The sequence below is a fragment of the Harpegnathos saltator genome, unplaced genomic scaffold (genome assembly GCF_003227715.2).
Source record: "Harpegnathos saltator strain DR-91 unplaced genomic scaffold, Hsal_v8.6 scaffold25, whole genome shotgun sequence".
Taxonomy (NCBI): domain Eukaryota; kingdom Metazoa; phylum Arthropoda; class Insecta; order Hymenoptera; family Formicidae; genus Harpegnathos; species Harpegnathos saltator.
Window position 1 is genome coordinate 2566608 of NW_020230039.1, and position 25792 is coordinate 2592399.

The 25792-nt window shown below is 36.6% G+C and overlaps 1 protein-coding gene across 1 annotated transcript in view; it reads right to left on the bottom strand.

Annotated features, from left to right (window-relative positions):
• Window positions 1-19585, bottom strand: part of LOC105183745 (Sol1) — a 455377-nt gene extending 435792 nt beyond the window's left edge. The window contains exons 1-2 of the mRNA XM_025298993.1: window positions 19530-19585; window positions 7257-7471 (exon numbers count right to left, since the gene is read on the bottom strand). Coding sequence (XP_025154778.1) covers window positions 7257-7471; window positions 19530-19585 — 271 coding nt within the window. The remainder of the gene's footprint in view (window positions 1-7256; window positions 7472-19529) is intronic.
• Between the last annotated feature and the right edge of the window lie 6207 nt (window positions 19586-25792).

A 25792-nucleotide genomic window follows, 5' to 3' on the forward strand; every position in this document is an offset into this window, starting at 1 on the left:
TTGACGTCATCATTTTGATGATGTATTTCTAATTCAAATACGAGATTACGTAAAATTAGGGTTACGAGCAATTTAAATAATTTGATTAATTGTGAGCCCCAAAGTGAGTTGCTTAACTGTCTTTTTTTCCCAGAGCACTCATTAATTATAACTTAATTGGTTAACTCAACACACTCATGCTGACGTACGCTCCTTTGCATATTCTCATCTTTGTAGTAATCATAGTTTTTTTATAAATTTATCTTTTTATGCAATTTTTCTTCCACGAGTTACCAAGAATTTGAGACTGATATAACATAAAACAACTATATTATTTTGTTTACAAATAGCACCACTTTCGAGATATTCACAGATTATTACTTTTCATAAATGGAAATCCCAATTTTTTATTACACCGTTTTTTCTTACCGATTAATTTAAATAACTTTTGTTTGAAACGTTTTTTTATTTGCCTAATATTTTTTAAGATATTTAAGGAAAACTTGATAACTTTTTCAATATTTAATTCACGATATCTCGCTAACTATTTATCGGAAGAAAAAGTGATACTAGACTTTTTTGCTCTACTTGGTCTCAAGAATGTATTGTTATAATAGCGCCCTGACTTTTGTTAATTTGATGATTTTGAAATTTCCAAAAGTTAGTAAGTTAACAAAAGTCAAGGTGCTATTATAACAATATATTCTTGAGATTTAATAGAGTAGAAAAGTCTAATACTACTTTTTCTTCCGATAAATAGTTAACGAGATATCGTGAGTTAAATATTGAAAAAGTTATCAAGTTTTCCTTAAATATCTTAAAAAATATTAGGCAAATAAAAAACGTTTCAAACAAAAGTTGTTTAAATTAACTAGTAGAAAAAGAACATATAATAAAAAAATTGAGATTTTCATTTGAGAAAAGTAATGATCAGTGAATATCTCGAAAGTGGCACCATTTGTAAACAAAATAATATAGTTGTTTTATATTCCCCTTGAAATCATACAACTTTTACCCGAAACATTTTTGTTTCAACATTTCCTGAAAATGCTTTATTGAAGAATTATCGAGGTGCGTTTTTTAAAATGGGATACCCTGTATATTGGCATTTCTCTGTTTATATTATAACGTCGCGAAAGTTAGATTCGATTTACGTATATGAATAAGGATACAATAGTTCTCGCTGTGACGTGAGAACGTGGTAACTTATTCATTAAACTCGTCTAGTTAAACTTGAAGTAATTATTCGAAGAAAATGGGAATATCCTTGTTAATCTCTGATGAGAGCGTGGGGCGGCTATTTTTAGTAACCGCGAAGGAGAGAGATGCCTTGGCAATTTTCTCATTAATTGGCGGATTTGGGCGAGATTGAAGCCGTGGGCGAGGAAGTGTAATAAATGAATTAGTCCGCGGCGATATTAACTGCCGTCCTATCGAAATTTTAATAACGTGCACAGTACTTGGGCATAAGGGAAAGAGCTGTTTTTATGGAAATTACGAGAGAAGAGAGACGTGGGAGAGGGATAAAGGACTGATCGAGGATTAATTATCGCGGAATGGCCTGTAGAATATGTTAATTGACTCAAGATTGCTCCGTTGCCCGTTTCGCGGGGGGAACGGAAACAGCAAAGGGAAGGCAGGAAGGAATACCGAAAACGCCGGCGGCTGTAAACAAAATGCCAAGAAAAGCCGGATGATGTGAGAACGCAGGAAGAGGAGCAAAGCCTTTTGACGATAGCATCATTTTTCCCGCTTATACGTGAACGATGTATTCGCCGGATGATGGATCGAACAAAATGGATTCGTGACGTTTCCCGGGTAGCGCGGGACGTGAAGGTGATGAGAGTATATTTTTCTTACGATGTGCCAAGAGCTTTATTCCATATCCGGTTGCAAAGTTTGACGAACCGCCGCGAACTATATGATATTTAGTGCAAAATTGAATATCGATCGAATCCCGTGAACATTGAAGGGGCACGCCTATTTGATACGGAGTTCGAGGAGGCAGAGTGGGGGGGACTAAATAACACCCTGTATCACGGAGCGAGCCCGATAACTACCGATACTAACCACTGATTTGGTTTTACCTCATTTAATTTCATTTGCTTAATCTCGCCCGCTATTATCTGCATTCGAGAGATTGAATATTCCGCGCGTGGAGGAAGCGCGACGAAATCACGCGGGACCACGCTCGTTTGCACAACAGTTTTCATTTTCCAATGAAATACATCAAACGATCACGACTGCGAGCCACTATTCACAAGCTCGCGTAACAATCAATTATAGCAGGAGCCAAAATGTAACAAGATCGAGATATCCGATCACGAGATGTCACGCTGTCACGGAAATGATTCAGGAAAAACGCAAGTACCTTTTGTTATATTACCTGCTAGATAAGAGTATAATCAAGGGTCAAGATCTAAATTGTGTGCTATCGTTTCAGTTCTTGCCCTAATCAATTATAAGCCTGTGAGCAGTGGCTCGCATTTACGATCATTTGATGCGCTTTCTAACTTCATCGCAAAAGATCTGGAAACGGTTGAGCAAACAACAGTTGTACATTCGGTCCCACAGAGGTTTTACTATCGATGTGTCAATAGTTATTACAAATCTTCATGACAGTGGATTAGCCCAGAAAGCGCGAACGTGTTTAAAGCGAAAGCGACATTTTGACAGCTGGACATTTCGTATATATCGGTAAAGGGAGTAAGATTCGTTTAATGTGAGGCACGTTCAACAGAAAAAAGTAAAGATATTATAAAGGACAAATAAAAAGTTAATATATAAAATTAATTAACGCGTTTCGTTATGTTTTGTTCTTTCTCTAACGTAGACATTTCCAACAATTCCAGATTGTTGCGACAGCAGATTAAAATGGGTTTAAATAATATAATATAATTATTTATATAATCATATTATATATTATTTAATAATTAATTATTAATTATTAATAATTATATAATTATATTATATAATTATATAATTATTTATATAATTGTTGCAAAATAACATATGTTTTTTATAAGTTATTTAAAAATTAATTATATATATATATATCTTACTTATTTTTCTATTAATCGCACGTAACATGTAATTTACATATAACATTTTCATTGGCATATACGAAATGTCAAGCTGTCAAAATGTCACTGCTACTTTGAACACGTTTTCCCCTTCTATAGCTCTAATCAACAGTCATGAGAAATAGTTAGAAATCAACGTAGCTGACTGAAAACTTTTAGTAACTATTGACATATCGATGGTAAGGCATCCGTGAGTATATATGCATACAGCATTATTACCATTAATGCTCATTTACTTTATTCCCTCTACTTTAAATAAGTAATAAACCAATATTGTGCATACAATTAAAAAGTCCTAATAACTTAGTTGCACAAAATGTTGAAGCTATTATACCGGTTATTATGTACGACACTCGTACACTTGTTTGCAAAACACAATGAAGTAAGGTACTTTTCGAACTACCACCATTAAGAACACGATCACGTAGGTTAGTATTTTTTGCGTATATCCTGTAACCAATCAGATATGATTTAAGTTTTCTGTTACATTTATATTAATAATATAATAATTAAAAAATAAATCTTTGGGGATTACGTGAGTTTGCACGACTTTTATGTGTGTGAATGCGGTACTTAACGGTATGGATGATGTGAAGACGTGTGTAAAGTTATTCTTTAGATATTATTATTCTTTAGTTTGAAACAAATTCAAAAATATATTAGCAGCAGTATTATTTTCTCTCTTGTATATTTTCTTTATTATCCTACATCTCTATTTTCTTTTTGTTGTGCTTGATGTATTTATAGATTATGTTTACTGCTTATTATGCGTCTTTATATATATATATATGTATGAATGTTTACATTATAGCATTCGTAATTTCATTACATATCCTTCAAAATATTCGTGGTTTAATATATTCTGGCCAATATAACTTGCCATCAGTTAATCTCGATACCCACATTGAACTTGCTACAAAGAATAATAATTATGTTAAATAATAAATTATATTATTACCTCAGTTTTGTAAATATTTAAAAGATTATTTAATTGTATATATTATATATTATATTTTAAATTAATAGAACTAAAAAAGATATACGAGATACATAATAAGCAATAAACATAATCTATAAATATATTAAGCACTCTATAAGTACGTTAAACACAACAAGAAAAAGCCAGATATATAGAATAATAAAGAAAATATATAAAAGAGGAAATGATACTATTGTAGAAATGTTTTTGAATTTGTTTAAAAACTAATCAATAATAATATCTATAGAATAACTTTTTCAGATGCCTTTATGTCGTCCATATATATGTATATACATTTACTTGATATTCAGATCTCTTTGTCATGGGCGTGAAATTTGTGTAATAGATACCAATAAACTGTAACATTTAGTATTTCTATCGGAATATTCTTGGAAAATGGAAAGATATTCTTAGTTGTATACGATACAAATGGCTGCTGCCATTTTATGTCCCGTCGAATTTTCCGCACTAAGAACATTCAATTTCGCGTCTGAATTTTTCTGATTAGTTAGACGATACGCGTTACGCGAAAAATACCGAGAAACTGCATCTTAAGAGTCACTATTGATAAGCTTGAGCAATAATCGGTTATATCGGAGACAGAATGACAGCATACGAGCAATTCAACGTCGCAATTGCCACGGAAGATTTGAAAGAAGTATATTGGTTATATTTTCGTCTATTGAATAAGAGTACAGCCGAAAGCCAATATTTACACCGTGTATCGTTACTTCAGCTCTCATCATAACCGATTATTACACAAGTCTGTTAGCAGCGACTATAAATCGTGAATTTGGCGCGTTCCTCATTTCTTTATGACTAAAATGTTTTGCAACCAACAAAATAAGGTAAATATATCAAATAGAGGACCAAACTCCAATGGACCTTTTACATTTTATACATTTTATAAATGACCTTGATATGTATTATAGGAGATATTCTCCTAAATAATTCTTTAAAAATTCTAGCCATTGTTTATTAAAAAGTTATTAACGAAATAAGTTTTATAAATCGAGCTTATTTTCTCGACGCAATGTATATTAAAAAATATTAAACATATGAGCGAGGAAGGGCTTCAACTGAAAAAAAACCTAGGCTAACCTAACTTAACTTTAACTTGTACATCTTTGCATATAGTTGAGTGCATATTATTGAAAAGGTTCTTTTAAAACTCATAACGTTACATCATATGCAAAGATATATGAGTTGGGTTTGGTAAGGTTAGAATTAGGGTCAGGTTTGGTTTGGCTAGGTTTAGTTTCTTTCGGAGAGGAGTGCAGGGGAAAAAGATTTCCGCTCCTATTGTTTAACATTTTTTAATGTATACTGTATCGGAAAAATATATTTTATTTATAAAACTTCTTTTATTAATAACTTTTTAATAAGCAATGGGTGGCAGCTAAAAAGACAGCTTTGAAAAATTATTTAGGAAGATGAGCTTGAAAATATATATAAAGATAAAGATTATAGGAGATGAGTCTTCTACTCGGTATATTTATCCAAAATATTGACCGAATAATGACGTGGCAGTGACAAATAGGCTCCATAATATTTTGAATGAGCACTTTTTGAATTTAGACTTGTTATGCGCACTTGTTATGCGTATTATCTGTGTGTGTTTACACCATTCTAATCAGGACAATAGTGCGTTATGTTTCGTTTTATTAAAATGTACAAACATTTATCTTTCACATTCTTTTTATATTTTGTCCTCTTCTTTAGTGCACCTCAGATGTTTATAGTCTATCAACACATTCATATTACGTATTCATATCTCATACGTATGTTTAGTACTATCAAACGCTTAATTATAATTCAACATTGACTTTATAGTAGCCTGTCAGGCTGATTTATGACATGTATGAGTAAACTCAAAATAATATGCCAAAATGATATCACATTCCCTTCCTTTCCCCCTCCACCCCATTTAGAACAAGCAACGTAGTTTATATTATAACCGAGCACACACCGCGACAAGGTGATCTAAGAACCGACCGGGAGCGACAATTCGAATTGGTCCAGTAAACTCGAGCGCATGCATCGTATATCAGACAAGACATCTTGCAATCTTTATTATGAAACATACCGAATTTCGTGCGGAAAGTTGCGGGGGCGTAAAGGGAATCTCTCGTTGGTGCAGCCCGCACAAAAGGAAGAAAAGGAAAAAGAGAGGAAAGAAAAAAACGTGATACGATTCTAAATTGTGGAAGGGTACTTGCGCCCACCGTGGGAGAATTATGTTACTGTTATTCGTGGCATACGTAAGCCGACTGCATACACGTGAGCGAAATAAAAAGTTGGCAGGACAGCATGTTTAAAGCATGTGTCGGGCAGTTATATTCGTGAAACGCTTACTAACGAACCGTCGCTTTAAAACCGGTAAAAATTTCTGGAGACCGGCCGGTCCGCGCGCCCGCCAGCCTGCAAATTTGCGACTTTTATCTGGAAATCGCGGGACCGCAGATAGCTCGCTACGCTGCGCCGGAATCTTGTCAGCGATTCACCGTTAAATTCGGCACGGCCGCTGCCGCGACTCCTCGATTTGCTTCTGTTTCCGAGGGTACGTGCGCGCACACGTGTACACGTCGTATGTTGATTGGCGTCATAACGGCGGGACTGGCACATTACCAGAATATTCGTGGCGATCTACCTCGCGGGGTAACTTTGAAATGATTTTCCGATCGGGCTACCAGACGACTTACAAGTGAAGTCGAAAGAGTTTCATAAAACGAAACCTAAAATTTCTCGATAAACTCCTGGGTAAATGGAGGTTGAGTGAATTCCCTCTCTCTCTCTCTCTCTCCCTCTCTCTGTTTCTCGCGAGCCAAACGATTTTCCACTTCAGACGAAGCAACGGAAAGGTTTTCGTTAAAAACGCCGTCAGTCTTAATTTAGTTTATTTCCTATCTCAAACTCTTTTTCTCCCTCACCAAGAATATCGAACGACTCTGATTCTCAGGCGAAAACATTACTATTGACGATCGATGTTAATGGTTTGGCGCGTTTTATTCCCAACGTTGGGAAGCTCCATCGAAGACTTCAAATGCGTTTGTTCGGTATGCAGAATTTCATGTTTTACCTCCAATTTTGTTATTATCTTCGCCGATGGTCCAAGTCAAACTACTCTCCCTCCTTCTTTTTTTAACATGTTGAGAAAACTTTCCGCTGGCGCTTAAAGTCTAAAAAATTGAGCATACACCAAGATTTCAACTCACGTCTGTCGATAAAACGAAAAGTGCCAGAAAAGCCGCTGGCATTAGACGGTGCACCCTCGGTATGAAACTCTAGAATGAGTGTCGATCTCGAGCTGTAAAGGACTTGCGGGATGTCACGCAGTTCTCCACAAAGCACACCAGACCAAGGAGTGTACTCGGAAACGCCCCTGCTCTCCAGGTGTAAAAATAACTTCAAGTAATCTCCTCTGGAACAGCTGAAACAAAAATTGAGATATTTCACACTCATAATGTAACGACAAACGTACGACGGTGCTGATCGAGCGCGATTGAATTTTAATTCTTCAACTGCTGTGTGCTGAGACAAAAATGTCCCATATTTGTGATTATATAATAGTACAATGAAATAATTATGATTAGAAAACTTATCTACAATAAATGTTGCTATAGTGTTATTGATTTATACAGGGTGTCTTATTTTAAAAAGGCCAGGTAAAAATATGTCTCAAAGGGAACATAAAACAACTATATCATTTTGTTTACAGATGACGCCACTTTTGAGATATTCACCGATCATTATTTTTCTCAAATGGAAACCCCAATATTTTATTACATCATCTTTTTCTACCAACTAATTTTAACAACTTTTGTCAACATTTTCTTATTTGCCTAATAGTTTTTGAGATTTTAAGGAAAACTTGATAACTTTTTCAATGTTTAACTTATGATATCTCGCTAACTATTTGTCGGAAGAAAAAGTGGTAGTAAACATTTTGCTCTATTTGGTCTCAAGAATATATTGTTATAGTAGCACCTTGGAGTTTTATTAATTTGATGACTTTGAAATTTCCAAAAGTCGATAAATTGTCTTATGCTCCCTTTGAAGCCATACAACTTTTGTCTGAAACGTTTTTTAGCATCTTTTATATTTTTTGAGATTTTTATCTAGCTCATTTCAAATGGGACACCCTGTATATATATAATATATATTCTATATATAATATATATATATATATATAGAATAAAAACATATGTGTTTGAGACTAGTAATAATTATAACTTGTAATGAGATAAATTAAAACGAATATCTTGAGTAGCTTAATAAATATTGTAATATGTTTCATTCAAATAAAATGAAACGATTATGTTTTTATGTTAAAATTTTATTACAATATATGCACCATTTTGATGCATGATCTCTCACCGTTATGTACATTATTTTATAAAATTATGGCAATATGAAAATATAATCGTTACGTTTACCCGATAAATCTAAAACTTCTTATTAAACAATCCAATGCAATATCAATAAAAATGGAAATGAAAGTAAGATAAGTATGGGGAAACACGTGCGGTCGATCATATTTTAAATGATTATATCTGAAATTCAAACGTTTATAAAATATATTCTTTTTACGAATCGCTACACGACCAGCATCGGCTTTTATTTGCTTAATTTACATTCCTGTATATTCTATTGATTTTATTTTGCAACAAGATCAATAATTTTTCTTTTCAATGTGGGCGCATATATACTCTTAAAATAAACAATTTGTTGTAAACTTTGACATTGTCATTGGCATTGTCAAGGACTTTCATCTACACGTTCAGTCTCTCAACTAACTATCAACAATTTCAGTTACAAGTTTTATTATTTCAAGTTATTGTATTTCTTTGTAATATTTTTCTATTGTTTATTTTAACTTGTATTTTTATTTGATTTATCTTTTATTTTTTATTTATTCTTTATTTAACTTATTTTCAAACTATATGTATTTTAGTACACGAGTTTATTTCCGTTCTATTTAATATGTCACAGGTCGGATGTTCGACAATCTTGTTGACTTCCGACCGCACAGAGTGCTTTTTCGTCGCGCTGCTGGTGCACTCAAAGGATTAACAATTTACACGAATGCTTGCACGAATTAGCCGCGTTCTATCTCGATATACGAAATCGACATGCCGAAAACTTCAGAGAACGATCCACGTTGATCCGATGAATTCACCAATGCGAGCAAGATTCCGTTCAGCAGTTCGTAATATGCGCGCTCGAAGAGCGCCTAATTGACTAATTACACTCGGTGTTGAAATGGAACAGGTGTTCGGAAGTCCCACTGTACACAGATTAGCGCAGTTCACGCGCTTAGCGAACGTCTGTGATCCCGTGACTTAAAGCGAATACAATGCCGAAATTAGCGCGGCTTACGGCGAAGCCGGAAACGAGAAATTCACGTTAGGGGCTTGCATCCGCAAAAACAATTTGCCCGGCCGCATTAACAGGAATTCGGTATAATCTCGACGGAGGAGGGAGTCGCTCTCACACAGAGGAGGAGGAAGTCGCTTTTGCCGCGCGATATTGACTTATCGAATGTCTGCGCTGAAATTACTCCTCTGCTCCTTGAGGTTTCGCGTACGCGAGCAGGCGCAGGAGCAGCCGTTCTATTCGACACGAAAGTGTTACATCGAAATTATTTACGGTTGAGCGGCGAATACGTTAATTATATCGCGCTCTACAAGTTCGGTCGGAATTTACCGAGGTCTTAATGATCCCGTTACGCAACCGATTTATCACGGCCGCTTGGACAGCTCTCTCCTAATTAATTGCCGGCGCTCCCTGCGCGATATTCCATTTGTCGCGAGCGAGTGAGTGAGTGAGTGAGCGAGCAGATGGGTGAGCGAACGTGAGCAAGAGCGAGAGCGACCGACCGTGACATTCGCGACACAAAAGCGCGCATTAATTCGGCCGCTTCTTCCGCGCGCCGCGACCCCTCGCGCTCGTCTTCGGGGAGCGTGCGCTTGCCCTGAGAGAGAGGCCGCGAATTTTTCGCGAGTTTTCAGATAACCGATCAGTGCGTAATTCGTCATCGTTAGCGAGGTGGCAGCTTCGCGGCAGAAGACGTCCCTGCGGCAGGAATGTCGGCTGCATGCACAGCGCGCGGACACCGCGCGAAACGCGGTGGACCACGTATCGACCGCGGCCGCCGCGTCACCGCGGATATTAATTTCGCACCTTAATTTCCCAAACGTATTTCCGTCGACGCGCTCGGATCTTACGGTTCCCGCACGGCCGCGCTGCGCGCTGCAAGCCGCGGCGGCGGCGCGACGGGGCGGGCCCGTGGCAGTTAAGTTTGACGTCGTTAACCGGAGCCGGGAGACGCGTTCCTCCGTACGTCGCGCACCTCCGCTGTGTCCGGTAATGAGATAGGGATAGACAGGTTACGACGGAATAGAGAGACGGTGGTATCGTCTGGCCCTCTCGGCCACTCGACGGGCCCCTGGTGGCTAAATACGTAGGAGCTATATCGGTCGAACGAGGAGGCGCGCCAAATAGCCGGAGTGAAATTACATATCCTTTTAAAGGCCGCTCTCGAGTGATGGATGCGTGCTAATGTCTGGGAAAACGGTGTATTTACGGCGAGACACGTGATAACGTTGCGTTCGACAAATTCCTGCGCGAAGGAGCACTGCTCCTGGGACCGCGCCGTGATCATGCGCGCGCGATCGCCTCTCACGCCCGAGGATCGACGACGGTTCGAGGTCCGCCGATGATTCGCGAAAGAAACGCGAACGTACCAATTACCGGCTAAGCAATCTCATCGTCGAGATGAACTAGTGAATTAATAATGTACATATTGAGCTAAATGTGCGAAATTGATTTCGTCGCAGGAAGCTTGAACGCGTTTAGTGTTTTAATCATGTCATATTTTACTAATTTATGGAAAGCTTCTAATTTATTCGTATCATCTGAAATGATTAAATTACCATTTAGCGACATGTAAATTTAAGTTTGTCCTAATTTGTGATATTCATGCGTTCACGACAAAACGGTGAATGTATTATAAATAAATTTTTACTCCAATTATTGATTATTATTCATAAATACAGCTAAAAATTATGAATTATTATTATACCGTTGATATTACTGGTGTTTTTAGTAAACAGAGATATTAATAAAATTATTTATTTGACACTCTATTATTATAACAATTTATAGGTTAGGCATTTGTGTTTATACTTATTGCTAAATTCTCAAGAAATAATTTATAATAATGATTCTACTTCATAACTTCATAGTGAAAGATAGAGTTTAATCGCATGTTCTCCCTAAAAATAGAGACATTTATATTATTTTATATCATATTTATTTCAATAATGAGGACAAATAAACGTTCTAATGCTAATATAATTGCACTAACGTGAAAAATACATTAAAATCTTGTTACTTTTCTCGTTTAGAAAATATTCTTCAACATTTTTTTAATTCTGCCCGAAGAATCTTAATTGCTTAAAGTTAAAGACTGGCTAGATAAATCTGATATACAGAGTGGTCCAGGGTTTATAAAATGTGACAACTCAAAAACTCTAAAAATATTTGTAGTATCAAAAAATTGTTTATGGCAAAGTTTCTTTTGTCATAAGTGGTAAAATATTTAAAACGAAGAATACGTGAAGCTTGTGCTAGCGTGACTACAAAAGTGTTATTTAGAGTTAAACAAATTTTGTAAAAAAGATTAAATAAGTGTTTAAATGTGAGTGGTCAGCAGTTTAAACATTTAATAAAGTGAAAAATGTGAAAAACTATAAAGTCTTTCATTTAATTTATGGTTTTGTCACTTTAATTTGAATGCATTTTACTGTAAAATTTAAATGTTTATAACTTTGGATAGAAATATTTTTTTAAAGAAATGTTCCAGATAAACTTTATTTGTTTTTCCCCGTAGAATTCAAATATGTAACATTTTATAGGAGGTCCCATTTGAAATTACGGAGTTATCCTCCACCTCCATCAAGAGAGAACGAAGGCGGACTTTTGTTTATAGTTAAAAAGACCTCTCAAATATATGAAACTTTGTCATGAGTATTTTTTTGATGCGACAAATATTTTTAAAGTTTTTAGGTTGTCATACTTTGCTTGGGCCACCCTGTATATGATATTATCTTCTAAGATGTCAACGAAAAATGATTTAAATTGTACATATTAATAGCACATTTGTAAACAATAGATATTCCAGCATTTACTATGACTTTTAATTTTTAATTTCGTGCAAAAGCCGTTGCAACAAATAATGTATATTCGGGGTAAGAATACATTTTTTATAGAATAGGTATAGATGTGTAGAGCCGTATCAGCTGATTTATTAAAGAAAACCGACGCAATCGTCACACAAATTGGCACACTGTCGCCGACTGGGAGAAATTCACCTTCTTTAAAAAAAGATTTCAGGCCAAGTCGTTCGTGTTTAAGGAGGCAATAAAGCAATGATCTCGGTCTGCCCTTGGGTGACGTTGCCAAAGTGAGATTCGTCCAGGTGAACCGCAAGGTCATCGTGAATTTTTAAAATGGGAAACCTTGTTTCTTTATTTCTCCTGCGAGGCTCTCTCTCTCTCTCTCTCTCTCTCTCTCTCTCTCTCTCTTTCTCTCCCCAGCTCGCTCGCTCGTAAGTTTATCGCGACGCTACGTCATATAATACTTTAGTGCGTTCACCTTGGGCGGAAATGCCGACGGTTTGTTTCGCAGTTCCGAAAGAGCGACGTGTCAAACGGCACAGCCAAGAAACGAACTGAAACCGCACGTAGAGACCCGTGACCCAAGACGAAAATGTTGCCGCCATTTCACATCCACGGCGCGCGTTTTGCGTGAGTTCCCGTAGCATGACTTTTCCGTGTTGGTTGCATTCGAGCTGGCTGGCTAGCTGGCTGACTGCCGCCGCTGCCGCCGCTGCCGCCGCCGCCGCCATCGCCGCCGCCATCGCCGCCACCGCCGCTGCTGCCGCCGCGGCAATTTATTACGCGGTTCGGGAAACGAGTTTCTCACTTTCCGCGTTACGCCCGGTGATATTTTCTAAGGTTCAGGTGGGAGGACGCGATGGGAAATCATGAACGGCCGCGCGGCAGATCAGAGCTCGCGGCGGCGGGGAGGGGAGGAAAAAAAGAATAAATCGAACTGTTGATGAATCTGTCAGACCCCTTGGCCACATCGGACGGGTACGAGTTTTATGAGAAAGCCGGGTGACGTGAAATATGAGGCCGACTCCTTTCCACCCTCCTCCCTCCCGATGCCCGATCCCTGCCCCCCGTCCGTCCTTTTTTTATCGTACGTCAAAAAGTCGAAACGTGGTAAAAATTTTATTATGATCGAAACCTGGTCGGTACACGACGCAGCCGTACGCGCGATATTAATGGAGAAAGCTTCCCGTTAATATTAGGATATACAGAGGGCTTGGCAGTTAGGTTTTTTCCCCCTCGCTCCTTCTCACTCATATATCAAAATGTCGAAAAGCGGTAAAGTGGAGGAAGCGCTTTTAGGATTAACGGTCGGGTCACGGTCTTTGCGCGCGCGCAGCCTCGTGGCAGGTATGCGTATATATGTACAGGTTGCGTGAAAAGTTCGCGGAGCGGTATCTATAAGTAAACGGTAGAATTATAAATTGTAGTCGGTTATATAGAATCACTCTTCACATGAACCTAGGTTAGGTTTCATTTCCATCTGTCAATTCTTTCTGTGTTTACAAGCCAATTGAAGTTGACATGTCAGTATATTTGTTTGCAATAGAAAATTTGAAACAGCGTGCAGTGATTGAGTTCTTTGTTAAAAAAGGTCTAAAAGCAATGGAAATTCATTCCGTGATGGTAAATGTGTTAGGGGGGAATCTGCTCCTTCAAAAACAATGGTTTGTAAGTGGGCACTTGAGTTTCAACGTGGTCGTACAAGCATTGAAAATGATCCACGCAGTGGACGTCCAAAAAGCGCATCAACACCAGAAATCATTGAGCAAATACATGTTATTGTTTCTGAAGATCCAAATGTGACTACGCGTGAAATTGCTCATACCATAGGCATTGCAGATGAACGGGTACGGCATATTTTGCATAAAGAATTACAAATGAAAAAGGTGTTTGGAAAAGTGGTGCCGCATACGTTAACAATTCAACAAAAACTCGCTCGAAAGCAAATTTCTCAGCGTCATTTGGATCGTTTTAAGAAGAATAAAACCGATTTTGTGCGTCGTTTTATAACTATGGATGAGACTTGGATCTATCACCATGATCCTAAGTTGAAACAGGAACGTTTACAGTGGACTGAAGCTGGATGTTCAGCTACAAAGCAAACAAAGCATGAAAGATCGGCAAAAATGATTTTGGCATCAGTTTTTTGGGATGCTAAAAGGATTTTGTTAATTGACTATCTGGAAAAAGGTAAAACAATTAACTCTGAATATTATTGTAACCTTTTGTATCAATTGGACGCAAAAATTCGTGAGAAAAGACCTGGTTTGCGGCACAAACAAATCATTTTTCACTAAGACAACGCACCTGCTCACAAAAGTGTTTTGTCAATGTCTAAATTCAATGAATTGAAGTACAAATTGCTTGATCATCTACTATATTCGCCAGACTTGGCACTCAGCGACTTCTGTCTGTTCCGAAACCTGAAACAATTCCTCCGTGGGAAGCATTTTTTGTCGAATGAAGAAGCTATAACAGCCGTAGAGGCACATTTCGCAGACCTCCCAGAAACATACTTCCGCGATGGAATAAAATTATTGGAGAGCCATTGGGCCAAGTGTATTGAAGTTAATGAAGACTATATTGAAGAATAAAATCATTTTTAGAATTAGGTATTCTTTATTTCAGTTTCGCTCCGCGAAACTTTTCACGCAACCTGTATGTCGGACAAATAGATATATTCTGATTAGATTAATTCTCTCTCGTTGTAAATCGGCGAGCGGGGGTGAATAATTGAAAAGGTCCGCGCACTAGTTGTGACTTATAAAGAAATTTGGTGGGCCGGTTTACAGATTACCCTGGCAACGCACCATCTTTGATTACGACTAAGTGTATCGATCGCGCGAGAAGAGTCTAGAGGAAACCTACATAAACAAAATGGGACTTATGAGCATAGCAGAGCACGATATGTGTATGTATGTATATGTATGTCGATGCGTGCACTATAAATATCCGTGTGATCGGCGCGCGAACGACGACGAATATAGCTTTATCGTTGCACGGGCAATATAATTGCAGTTGGCGTTCGATATTGGCAATTGCGGCAAATATAGCAATGGTGTCGTGCGCTTTTAAAGGTCGCAACACTTTAACGCTCGTTCCTTGTACCTGTCGTTCTGTCAACAAATTTTTATTTTGAAGAGATTTACACCGCTCTTCACACAGGATGCGCTATACACAGGATGTCACCGAATCGGTGCGCGGTACAATACGAAGAGGAATGATTCTTCGTGGAACAAAAAGAGTAATGTACGATAACGCTTTCGTGAAAAGACGGGGCAACCTTTTCGGAAAAAAATATTACTTTTAGACATTTTGTGTTTTTAAATGTTTTACGTATTTATTAACATATTGTGTACCAGCCTGATTCGGTGGATATGCATTGCCCCAAAAAATCAAAACTTCGAAATTTAAAAGCTAAGAGAATTTTCCAAAAATCATAATACTTTCAATACCGAAATTTTAATATCGAAATAATATCCGGAAATATAATTCTCCTAAAATATTCATTATTACTGTAAAAAAAGTTATCCTCCCCTAATAAAAACTGTATTTAGTAGATGTTTAGCTAAAAGTATATTTAGTAAATTTATATTTAACATATACATATACTAGTCAGTAAAACAACTTTTATTAATGACTAAACAAATAAGATGGCTAATAATTAAATAAGAGAAATCACACTTCTATGGGATGAAATGTCATGATTTTACCAACCAATAATATAATTCTCATTTTTATTTTTTTTTTTAAGACTTTCATGGAATAACATAACGTAGTAAATTTGTATTTAATATTTGTATTGATTAGTAATGTAACTTTTACTATAACTAATGATTAAACGAATAAGATAGTCAATAATTAAATAAAAGAAATCACATTTATAGAATGAAAAGTCATAGTTATCAACCAATAATGTAATTGTCACTTTTAGTTTTTAAAAAATTTTTATAAAATAACGTAAACCGCTTTGATTTACTATCTAATTCAATTTCAATTTATTATCTAATTTTTAAATGCTGTAGCGACTATATGTCAGCTTATATACAAGGTGACGCACCTAAAACAGGCCACTTGAATAACTTTGAAAATATGTAAATTAGAAAAAAAATATTAAATACAGAAGTTGTAGGGTTTTAAGTGACGCAACACATAGTAATACTAGTATAACCTTGAACAGCGTCATCAAGGTTACGGGAAAGTCACCTTGAACCTTTTAAATAGAAACCGTCATTTTTTATTTTATATCTTTCTCTGCCAATTAATTTGAACAACTTTTATTTGAAACATTTGTTCATTTGCCTAATATTTTTTTAAATATCGTAAGCTAAATATTGAAAAAGTTATCAATTCTTCCTTAAATATCTCAAAAAATATTAGACGAATAAAAAATGTTTCAGACAAAAGTTGCCGAAATTAATTGGTAGAAAAACATGATATAATAAAAAATGGTTAAAAAATTTAAGGTGACTTTTCCATAGCCTTGATAACAAAAAAACGCAACAACAACAAATGACAACAACAGACGCTATTCAAGGTTGTACTAATATTGCTATGATGCGTCCACTTAGAACCTTACAGCTTTTGGATTTAATATTTTTTTCTATCTTGCGTATTTTCAAAGTTATTCAGGTGGCCTGTTTTAGGTGCATCACTCTGTATTTTAAAATAACATGTATTTTAAAATAACATCGTCTATAATATTTCATGTGTAATGATTAGACAAGAGCTATATTGCAATACGGATTTCAATGAATAATCTAGCCGGTAATGAGTTAGAAAATTTAATCTCCATAGCTTATGTTAGCTAGCTACTAGCTTTCGACTTGAGCCGACTGGTTACATTACTCAGGTATTATCTTGAAAAAACAGAACGCACAAATTTAATATGTATCTATTTTTATCTTACTGAAATATGTAGATATTAATGCTTCCGGTTGTACAATAAGACAATTCCGATGTTTCGGTAAAATCGTATTTCTAGAAGCTATTCCAGAAGATTATCCCACTTATTAAATTTTGATTAGATTTTCTCCAGGATAATGCGCATCCACCATTTAGCGAAGATTGTTGGGATCGTGCGACTTCAATCATTACAATTTGTATCTCTAAATGCCATTTCGTGCTAATTATTTCATCATATGTGATATTAAATCTAACATAACCAAAATGTAACATATAGGGTGCTAAATTTCAAACGTAACAGGTGAAAAATCTCGAGAATTATGGAAAATATTAAAAAATTTTTTTAAATAGAAAGCCCAATTTTTTATTATATCTTCTTTTTCTACCAATTTTAACAACTTTTGTCTGAAACATTTTTTTATTTGCCTAATATTTTTTGAAATATTTAAGGAAAATTTGGTTACTTTTTCAACATTTAACTTACGATATCTCACTAACTATTCGTCGAAAGAAAAAATAGTATTAGACTTTTTTATTTTATTTATTATCAAGAATATATTACTATAATAGTGCCCTTTTGTTAATTTAATTAATTTAATTATTTAGTTAATTTAATAATTAAGTTAAGTTAATTTAATAATTTCTAAAAGTCGGTAAGTTAACAAAAGTTAGGGCATTATTATAGTAATATATTCTTGATAGTAAATAAAGTTAAAAAGTCTAATACTATTTTTTAACATTAGATAGTAAATAAAGTTAAAAAGTCTAATACTATTTTTTAACAATATGATGTGGCTTTGATCGAATTATTAACGTCATTCATTCACAAATGATGTGGCATTCAATGGAGTAAGTACGTGCACTTACGCGTGATTTCGCACATGCTTTGATCTAACGGATATCGCTACAAATTATTTGTATTGTTGTTCCTGCATATCATATTAGATGATGGATACATTCAGAAAACACAACGGTTGAATGAATCCTCATTGTAACATTGGAATATTCTTAATTTATAAATCTAAAAGTATATTTCGAGCAATCAAAGGTAAATGATCACTAATCGCTTACTGCGCGGTTCGTTCCATTGAAAGTAACCAGCGAAGGATGAACAGTAAAACAAAAACGTTTTGTTCCTTCAGAAATTGTCTACAACGAAACTCGTTAGATAGAAACATTGTCAGATGCACGACGAACTTTCAACCTCGATTTACTCGAAAACCAAGTTTCAAATGAAAATAAAAAGACGCGTTTTTCTACAGTTTCGATTTATTTATTGTATTTTCCTGACGTAGAATTACTCCTTTTCAAGCTGTCAGTTCAGTGACACTCTGAAAATACATATTATGTAATATAATCGTTCTGTGAAACTTACGAAAGCTATTCGGACCTAGACCAGTAAAGATATAAAGTCAAGGATAGCTCGCGATGGAGCAGGAGAGTCTGATTAGCATGCGGCGGCTGAAAAAGTTACTTCTCCTAGAGTCCGCCGAAGTCGTCGGTGAACGGGGAAAGCCTAACTTTGCGAAGAGTCCTTCTATGATTAGCTTCATGCCAGTCGTCGAAATTTCGCGCGTACACGGAAGCGTAAAGTACGTACACGCGGGCCGTAAAAAAAATATGTTTCTCGAAAATTAAACAGTATATTTAGTTGCTGCTAGTCGAGACCGAAACACGCACACCGTGACGAAATACCGCAGGGGAACAGTTTAGCGAGGCGAGATATACATCATTGTAACATTCATTAAGAAAACTTTAATACGCGGTTAAAGCGACGAGCGATCATGAAACGAGTGTTGAGTGGTTATTAATTTCGACCGGTTCGCCACTCGAGGCGTAAAAATATTCTCGTCGTAAACTTTTCTCTCACCCCCATCTTTCCATCCCCATCAATTATCAAATAGCGCGCTGATGTTTTGCGGGCCTCTGTTCGCTTCTGCAGTTTGTTCTTCCCCTAGAAGAGATAAATAGATAGGTAGAGAGAGAGAGAGAGAGAGAGAGAGAGAGAGAGAGAGAGAGAGAGAGAGAGAGAGAGAGAGACTCGCATTTAAAAAGTGGTTTTGCTGTGATTTCAGCGGCTTAACAGATCTAAGGTTAATGTACCATTAGAGATTGACGTTTCACCGATTTCCGGAATTGTGCTATTGACATTCCTAAAAGTTTTCTCACACAAGCGTATATGTACATACCGCGCAACCTGCGCACCTTGGTTCTCCCTCCTGCGCGCCTGCCCAATCAAGCCGCGTGATTTAATTCGAAATGCATATACCGTGGGGAGGCAACGTATACATTACATGCAGGGGATAGTTGTATCCGAATCTAGCCCCCGGCTTCATACGTTTATCCTTATCCCGGCAACGATAAACTAATCGGCTGCGCAAATACATACACGTTGCAACTTACCTTCTCGGTTCCCTCAAGCAACCGACTCGAACTCCCGATGTATCAGAACTAGCCATCGAGACAGAAAGCGAGGGAGCAAGGGAGAGAGAAAGAGAGGATCGCGAGAGAGAGAGAGAGAGGGAGAAAGGGGTATGAAATGGGACGGGAGAAAGAGAGAGAGAGAATGTTTTGACCTGACGCGAGAAGCATGCGTCCGACTGAACATGGCGGCTTAATCGAGTTCCGTGCAATTTACGTAAACTCTAAGAAGTAAAAGGACCCGAATCAAACACATAGTAACACGAACAGCAACTCTGTGTACGCATACAATTCTCGTCGTTCTGTGTATCGCATTATTCAAGCTCCGTCAAAAGATTCGGCTCTTCATGCTCACTCTCTCTCTCTCTCTCTCTCTCTCTCTCTCTTTTTCCCCTCTTATTTCACTTTTCCTTTTTTGTCCTCTCTTCTTCTTTCTCTCGCGAAGGGCCACGAACACGGCGTTGTATTCGTAATTTAGCTCATTCGCTCGCGCTACGCTCGTCGGATCTTTCGGGGGCGTCATTCCTGCGCAATTCCGGCTTGTAATTTCCGCAGGCAGAGGCAGGCGCACTTACGCGCGCACAAGTACGTCCTACTCCGCAATGACTCGAGAATTCTCGGAGAACCTTACCCTCGCGCTATTACACTTGTAAGAGGCTGGATTTGATATTCGTCACCAACGAACGAAACGAGTATTTCAAAGTATATATCCAGCTGATATCTCATTTCGCGATAAACACACTTACGCATGCGTGCACAGAGAGAGAGAGAGAGAGAGAGAGAGAGAGAGAGAGAGAGAGAGAGGGACTTATCTCTGCGAAAAATCACATAACGCAAAGAGCTTCTTTGCGATATGCCGATGCATAGTGATTATCGATCGTGTCTTCCGCTAATTATATCCGTAGAGAGAGAGAGAGAAAGAGAAATAGAGAGGGAACGAGAGACTGAGAGGAATTAATTTACTCATTCGTATCTGTGAGCAAAACGGAAATCACATTATTGGCTCCAGCAAGTTAATAAGGATAATCCTTGGAACACGATCTCGTTCTTTGTAGCTCCTCCCATCTCATATTTTATCATTCTCACGTTTCAGAGTTTATAATTTCACGCGTGAAAATTAATAACCGCGCGCGTTATCATCCTCTTGCTTTACACGCGATACCTCCGTCTAAAATACACCTCGCGGATGATTACGGCTGATACCGTACCGCCGAAAGTAACACGCCGATGTTACACGGCGCGATTATGTCGCTGTTCGTCATATCTTAAAAAAAAAAGTACTACTCTTCATTCAAAAAATCCCTCGACACTCAAATTACCACATATTTCTGCAGCTCACCCGCATTTCGGATAAGCAAGCATTATTTATTTTAGTCATGTCTTGTCTCCTTATGAATCTCCTCTATATATATGAAAAGTCTCGAAACCATCGTACAGTATTTTAATAATGTAGTCTGGAGCTTAATTAACCTTCATTAGGATAAATAAATAGGCTATTTATATAAAATAGGCTATTTATTATTAATTTATTGCATTCGATTTTTAATAAAAGAGACTCAGACACTCTTCCATCTGAATAAAAATTAAGATTCCGGTAGAAAAATAGCGAGGCATCGAAATATTTTCAAAAACGACGACCTTCTCACAAACTAAACTTTACGCAATCAACTGAATTGCAAAACTTCACATTTTAGCTAATTTCAGATGAAATATATTATTTAAACAGAATTTATTAAGAGCTTAATTATACAAAGAATATATACGTAATTTTGCATGTTGTACTTTATAACTATGTGATTCTTTGTCCGCTCGGTGAACAGTTTTAAGTAATGTGTTGAAAGCTCAGTTAGATAAAGAACACGTAATTTTATATGTCAAGTGACTTTTTACTTACTCGGTTAACGTTTCCAAATAGTTTGTAATGCTTCATTATGTTTTATTTCGATGATTAAACAGTCTCTCTCTCTCTCTCTCTCTCTCTCTTTTTCTCTGCAGCTATTTTATCTCATTGTTATATAAGTATTATAACTTTTTTACTTGTTACGATGTTTCTTTACAACGACATTTTTTTCAATTATGTGACTACTTTCATAAATTGTATTTTCACTTCTCTTTCTCCGCAAAGGATGTTCCCTGTTAATAATAAACGAATAAATAAATGAATCTCTCAAGTTTCCTCATGATGAGCACGAAACGGGAAAAGCGTCGTCCGCATATTCATCGTCGGAAACGTCCCGCTTGAAAGTGGCGATGAGAAAAAAGCGAGAGCACAGAAACACGAATGGACAGCGGTGCGGTCACAGTCTTTGCGCGCCGTTCCCGGACGGACCCCGCGGCAATTCGGGCCCGAATCAGAAAATGTAGTTGCACGCAAACGGTTTTGCACCAAATGGCTCGTACCCACGAACGAACTCGTAAAAAGACGTTCGGCCGGCGCTACTTTAGCGATAGCCGTGATACGCGCGTTCCATTAAAAGACTGCGGGCATTCCGCGGCGCACATGTGCGCGCACGAGCGTGTAAGAGCGGCAAATTCTCTCTTCCTCGTTCATCTGTGTAGTGACGTTTTGCACAGCAGGAACACAGGAGGAGCAGGAGCATCGGGAGCGCGTTGCTCGCTTTTTAAATCGTAGCCGGTGCAAAATGGAGCGCGGAATAACGGCACGCGTTAACGTGTCTCTACCAAATGCAACACGCTGGGACGGAGTGAAATTTTCTTCGCCGCGATAGCGCCGCTAACGCGTCGTGTTGCGTGCGTAACTATAGCGAAATATTAGGTGATATTAGGTGATGATATTAGGTGAGGAGAAATATTAGGTGGTGTAATAATGACGTTTTCTTCGCGTTTCGTTGCACTCCATACGCACCCGCGGCTGGAAACACACGAGAGAAAATAGTGCGGTGTCGTGGAAGAACCGCAGAATGTTCGAAGCACGAAACACTTGCAAAGTGCACGTGTGATTCCAGAAAAATTTAGTCCGCTCGTTCGCGAGAGATATCGAGACTCCCGATCAACGATAATTTTACTTTCCGACTTGAAATTGTTACTCGCGCTGATTTCTCTCCAGGTTTAGACTATCGACTTTCTACCTTCAATAAAGTACTCGCATTCCTCTTCCCGTGTCTTATTCTTTCTCTCGTTTCTGCGCCGCGATATCTTACTGAGCTTATAAAGGCTTTTATCGGCTTAGTGGGATCCTCGCTGGACGCTTCAAAGGAATTCCGATGCCATCCGATATGACCGATGAGTCGACAAATTCTTGGTATATTTTATTCAAAAGAAAAAATACTGAATCCTTGTCGCCACCGACATTTATTTTTAAGGAATCTGCCGCGTTAAAGAAATGCGATATTTCAGAACATCGTGTACGTAAGTGATATTGTCAGGAAACTTGGATAAAAATACCACACAATTGTTTTAAAGTAAAAAAATTGTCTCAGTTTGATATTAAACAACTTCTTTTCGAGAGAGAAATAAATAATTAATTAACAGTGTACCTATTATATACAAAATACTGATTTTATTGGAAAATATGAATATTTAAGATTTTAATTGTGTACTATATTTTGCTAATTTATGAGAAGATTTCAATTTGCTTATTAAGAAAAATATCTCCTCAAACATAACTAAAATATACCATTTAGTGATTTGTAAATTTATATGCGTCTCACAATTTATAACATATATATATCCTTATTATTATATATAAAGGGATCAATGTATAAACATTCGTTCCTATTACTGGCTGCTACTAATAGATATTGCCAAAAATAATGTGATATAACTATATTGTTTACTATATTGTTTTTTGTATTTTTAGAAAATATGAAGATATTAATAATATTATTTACTTATAACAGCAACATTATTTACTGTATTCTATTTTACTTATAACAATTTATGGCTAGGAAAACTCATATAATTATTTTATTTGCTAAATTCTGAGGAGTAAATTATAATATTAATGATTTTTCAACTTCGTAATGAGTAAGATTTACAAGTCGCATTCTCTTTAATAATAGAAACGTTTATATATTTTACATCACGCTTATTTCGATAGTCAGTAATAAGGACAAATAAATATTTTAACACAAATTAGTGACATATATTGTGTCTTATATTAATGTGAAAATGCAGGTATCTTGCCTCTTAATTTTTGACTCTCGATTTATAAAATGCCAGCAAATTATTGTTCGAGTTGTCGCAATTAGTGACATATTTGCAATCATGGAATATTCCAACATTTATTACGGTTTTTAATTTTACCTGTTGCAACGAATAATACACGGAGAAAATTTTGATTAAATAATATATCATATTGTATCGCATAACTGCGATATATTTATACCGAAGCCCAAATTGATATATTTCTTTATTAATAATTTGTTCAGATATCTTTTTATCTCTACAATACAAACATTTATATAATATGTAAAGTAATTTCCTAAGATACTTTCAAATGTTTTGTATAAATATATCTCAGCCCGGCAAGCTATTTTCTTAATGTATAAATGTTAATACTTTCAGAAACATTTTCTACATGCATATAAAATTTTTAACAAGAACACATCTTTTAGGATGAATATAACACTCACATCAGCTAACTTATTAACGAATACATTTGCAACTGTCATGAATTAGGACACTGTCACTAATTGAGACCTTTGCCGTAAATGTCAGGAGGATTCCGTCGCGCACGATGTACGCCTTCATCCCTCGTCTGATTAAAGATTGAGCGTGACTACTTATCGAGTGACGATAGCCCACTACGGGCGTACGGGAACTATTGATACAAATCTCCTATTCCCCATGCGTAGCTTCCCCGCCGATCATTTACATAGTCGCGTTACACCTCCCATTACCGTAACCAGTAATTTTGTTAAACACAGATTGTAACTGGCAGCGATACCATTAATATCCGACCGTAGTATCACGTATCATCGTTATGATCTCACGGTATAGTTCGACTAAAACTTTCTATATTGCCTACGCCCATAGCACTGGCACGTGTACCTGACAGAGAATATTGTATAAAAGAGATATCTACAGGGTGTCTAGATTTAGTTATTCGGGCGCTCGCGCGCAGGTAGGACTTATCAACCGGAACGGAAAAATTTTGCAATCACGTTAATTACTCAGATATTAATTATAAAAAATTGGCAAATGAGAGCAGGCGTGACATGACAGGTTAAGTTCTTTGTCAAGTTCTCACGAAGTCTCAACCAAGATGTCTGTATCTAAAGTTTTAATATCCTCATGATTGCTCCAATTAACGACTGTGTCTCGATTTATAACGAGTGCAGTTGCGGCTACCTTAATAAATTAATTAACTCGTCCTTTAAATAAAATTATAAAATGAATTTTATATGTTATCGATTATAATTCGTTTTCGAATACAATTAAGTTTTCGAATACGAGTAATACAGTTAAGTAATAAATAAGCTATAATAAATGTTGCAGCATTATAATTATTGACGGCGACAGTTTGCACAGTTATTCATCGACATCTTAGAAGTTGATAATTAATGTGTCAAACGTCTATTTGTTAGTTCTGCGAGATCATTCTTTAATTTCTTCAAAACTAAATAGTATTTCAGTCATTTTTGAGAAAATACTATAAATATTAGGTATTTCGATTAATTTCCGTTGTTCGTATTTAGATAGCTCCAGCTGCAAATGTAGTGGGCCATGACAGCTGGAACTCATGCTATATTAAAGGTTAGACGTTTATCAATAGAATTCAGTCCACGAAGGTTTACTTTTGCAAACAGTGATATTGTTTTTAAATCAATTCTATATAGAACGCAATAAGTTGTTTTTTCGATATGTTCTCCTTCATTATTTTGATATAAAGAAAACTGCACATCGCTGCTGAAACACATCGAATATTAGTAGAAACTTAGTAGAAACTTATGGTGATTCTGCTGCATCAGAAATAACATGTAGAGATTGGTTTCGACAATCCAAAAGTAGTGATTTTGATGTGAAAGACAAGGAACGTCCACGTCAGCCAAAAAAGTTTGAAGACGTCGAACTGCAAATGTTAAGGGACCAAAATCAATCTCAAACACTCAAGGAATTGGCTGAGGCATTAAATGTTGCAGTTTCCACAGTTTCTGACCGTTTACATGCAATGGCAAAAATTCAAAAGGAAGTAAAATGGGTGCCACATTAACTGACTGAAGCGAACATGCTGAACTGTGTATTCATGATTGCCAGGCAGAAGAAAAGAGTTTTTTGTACCG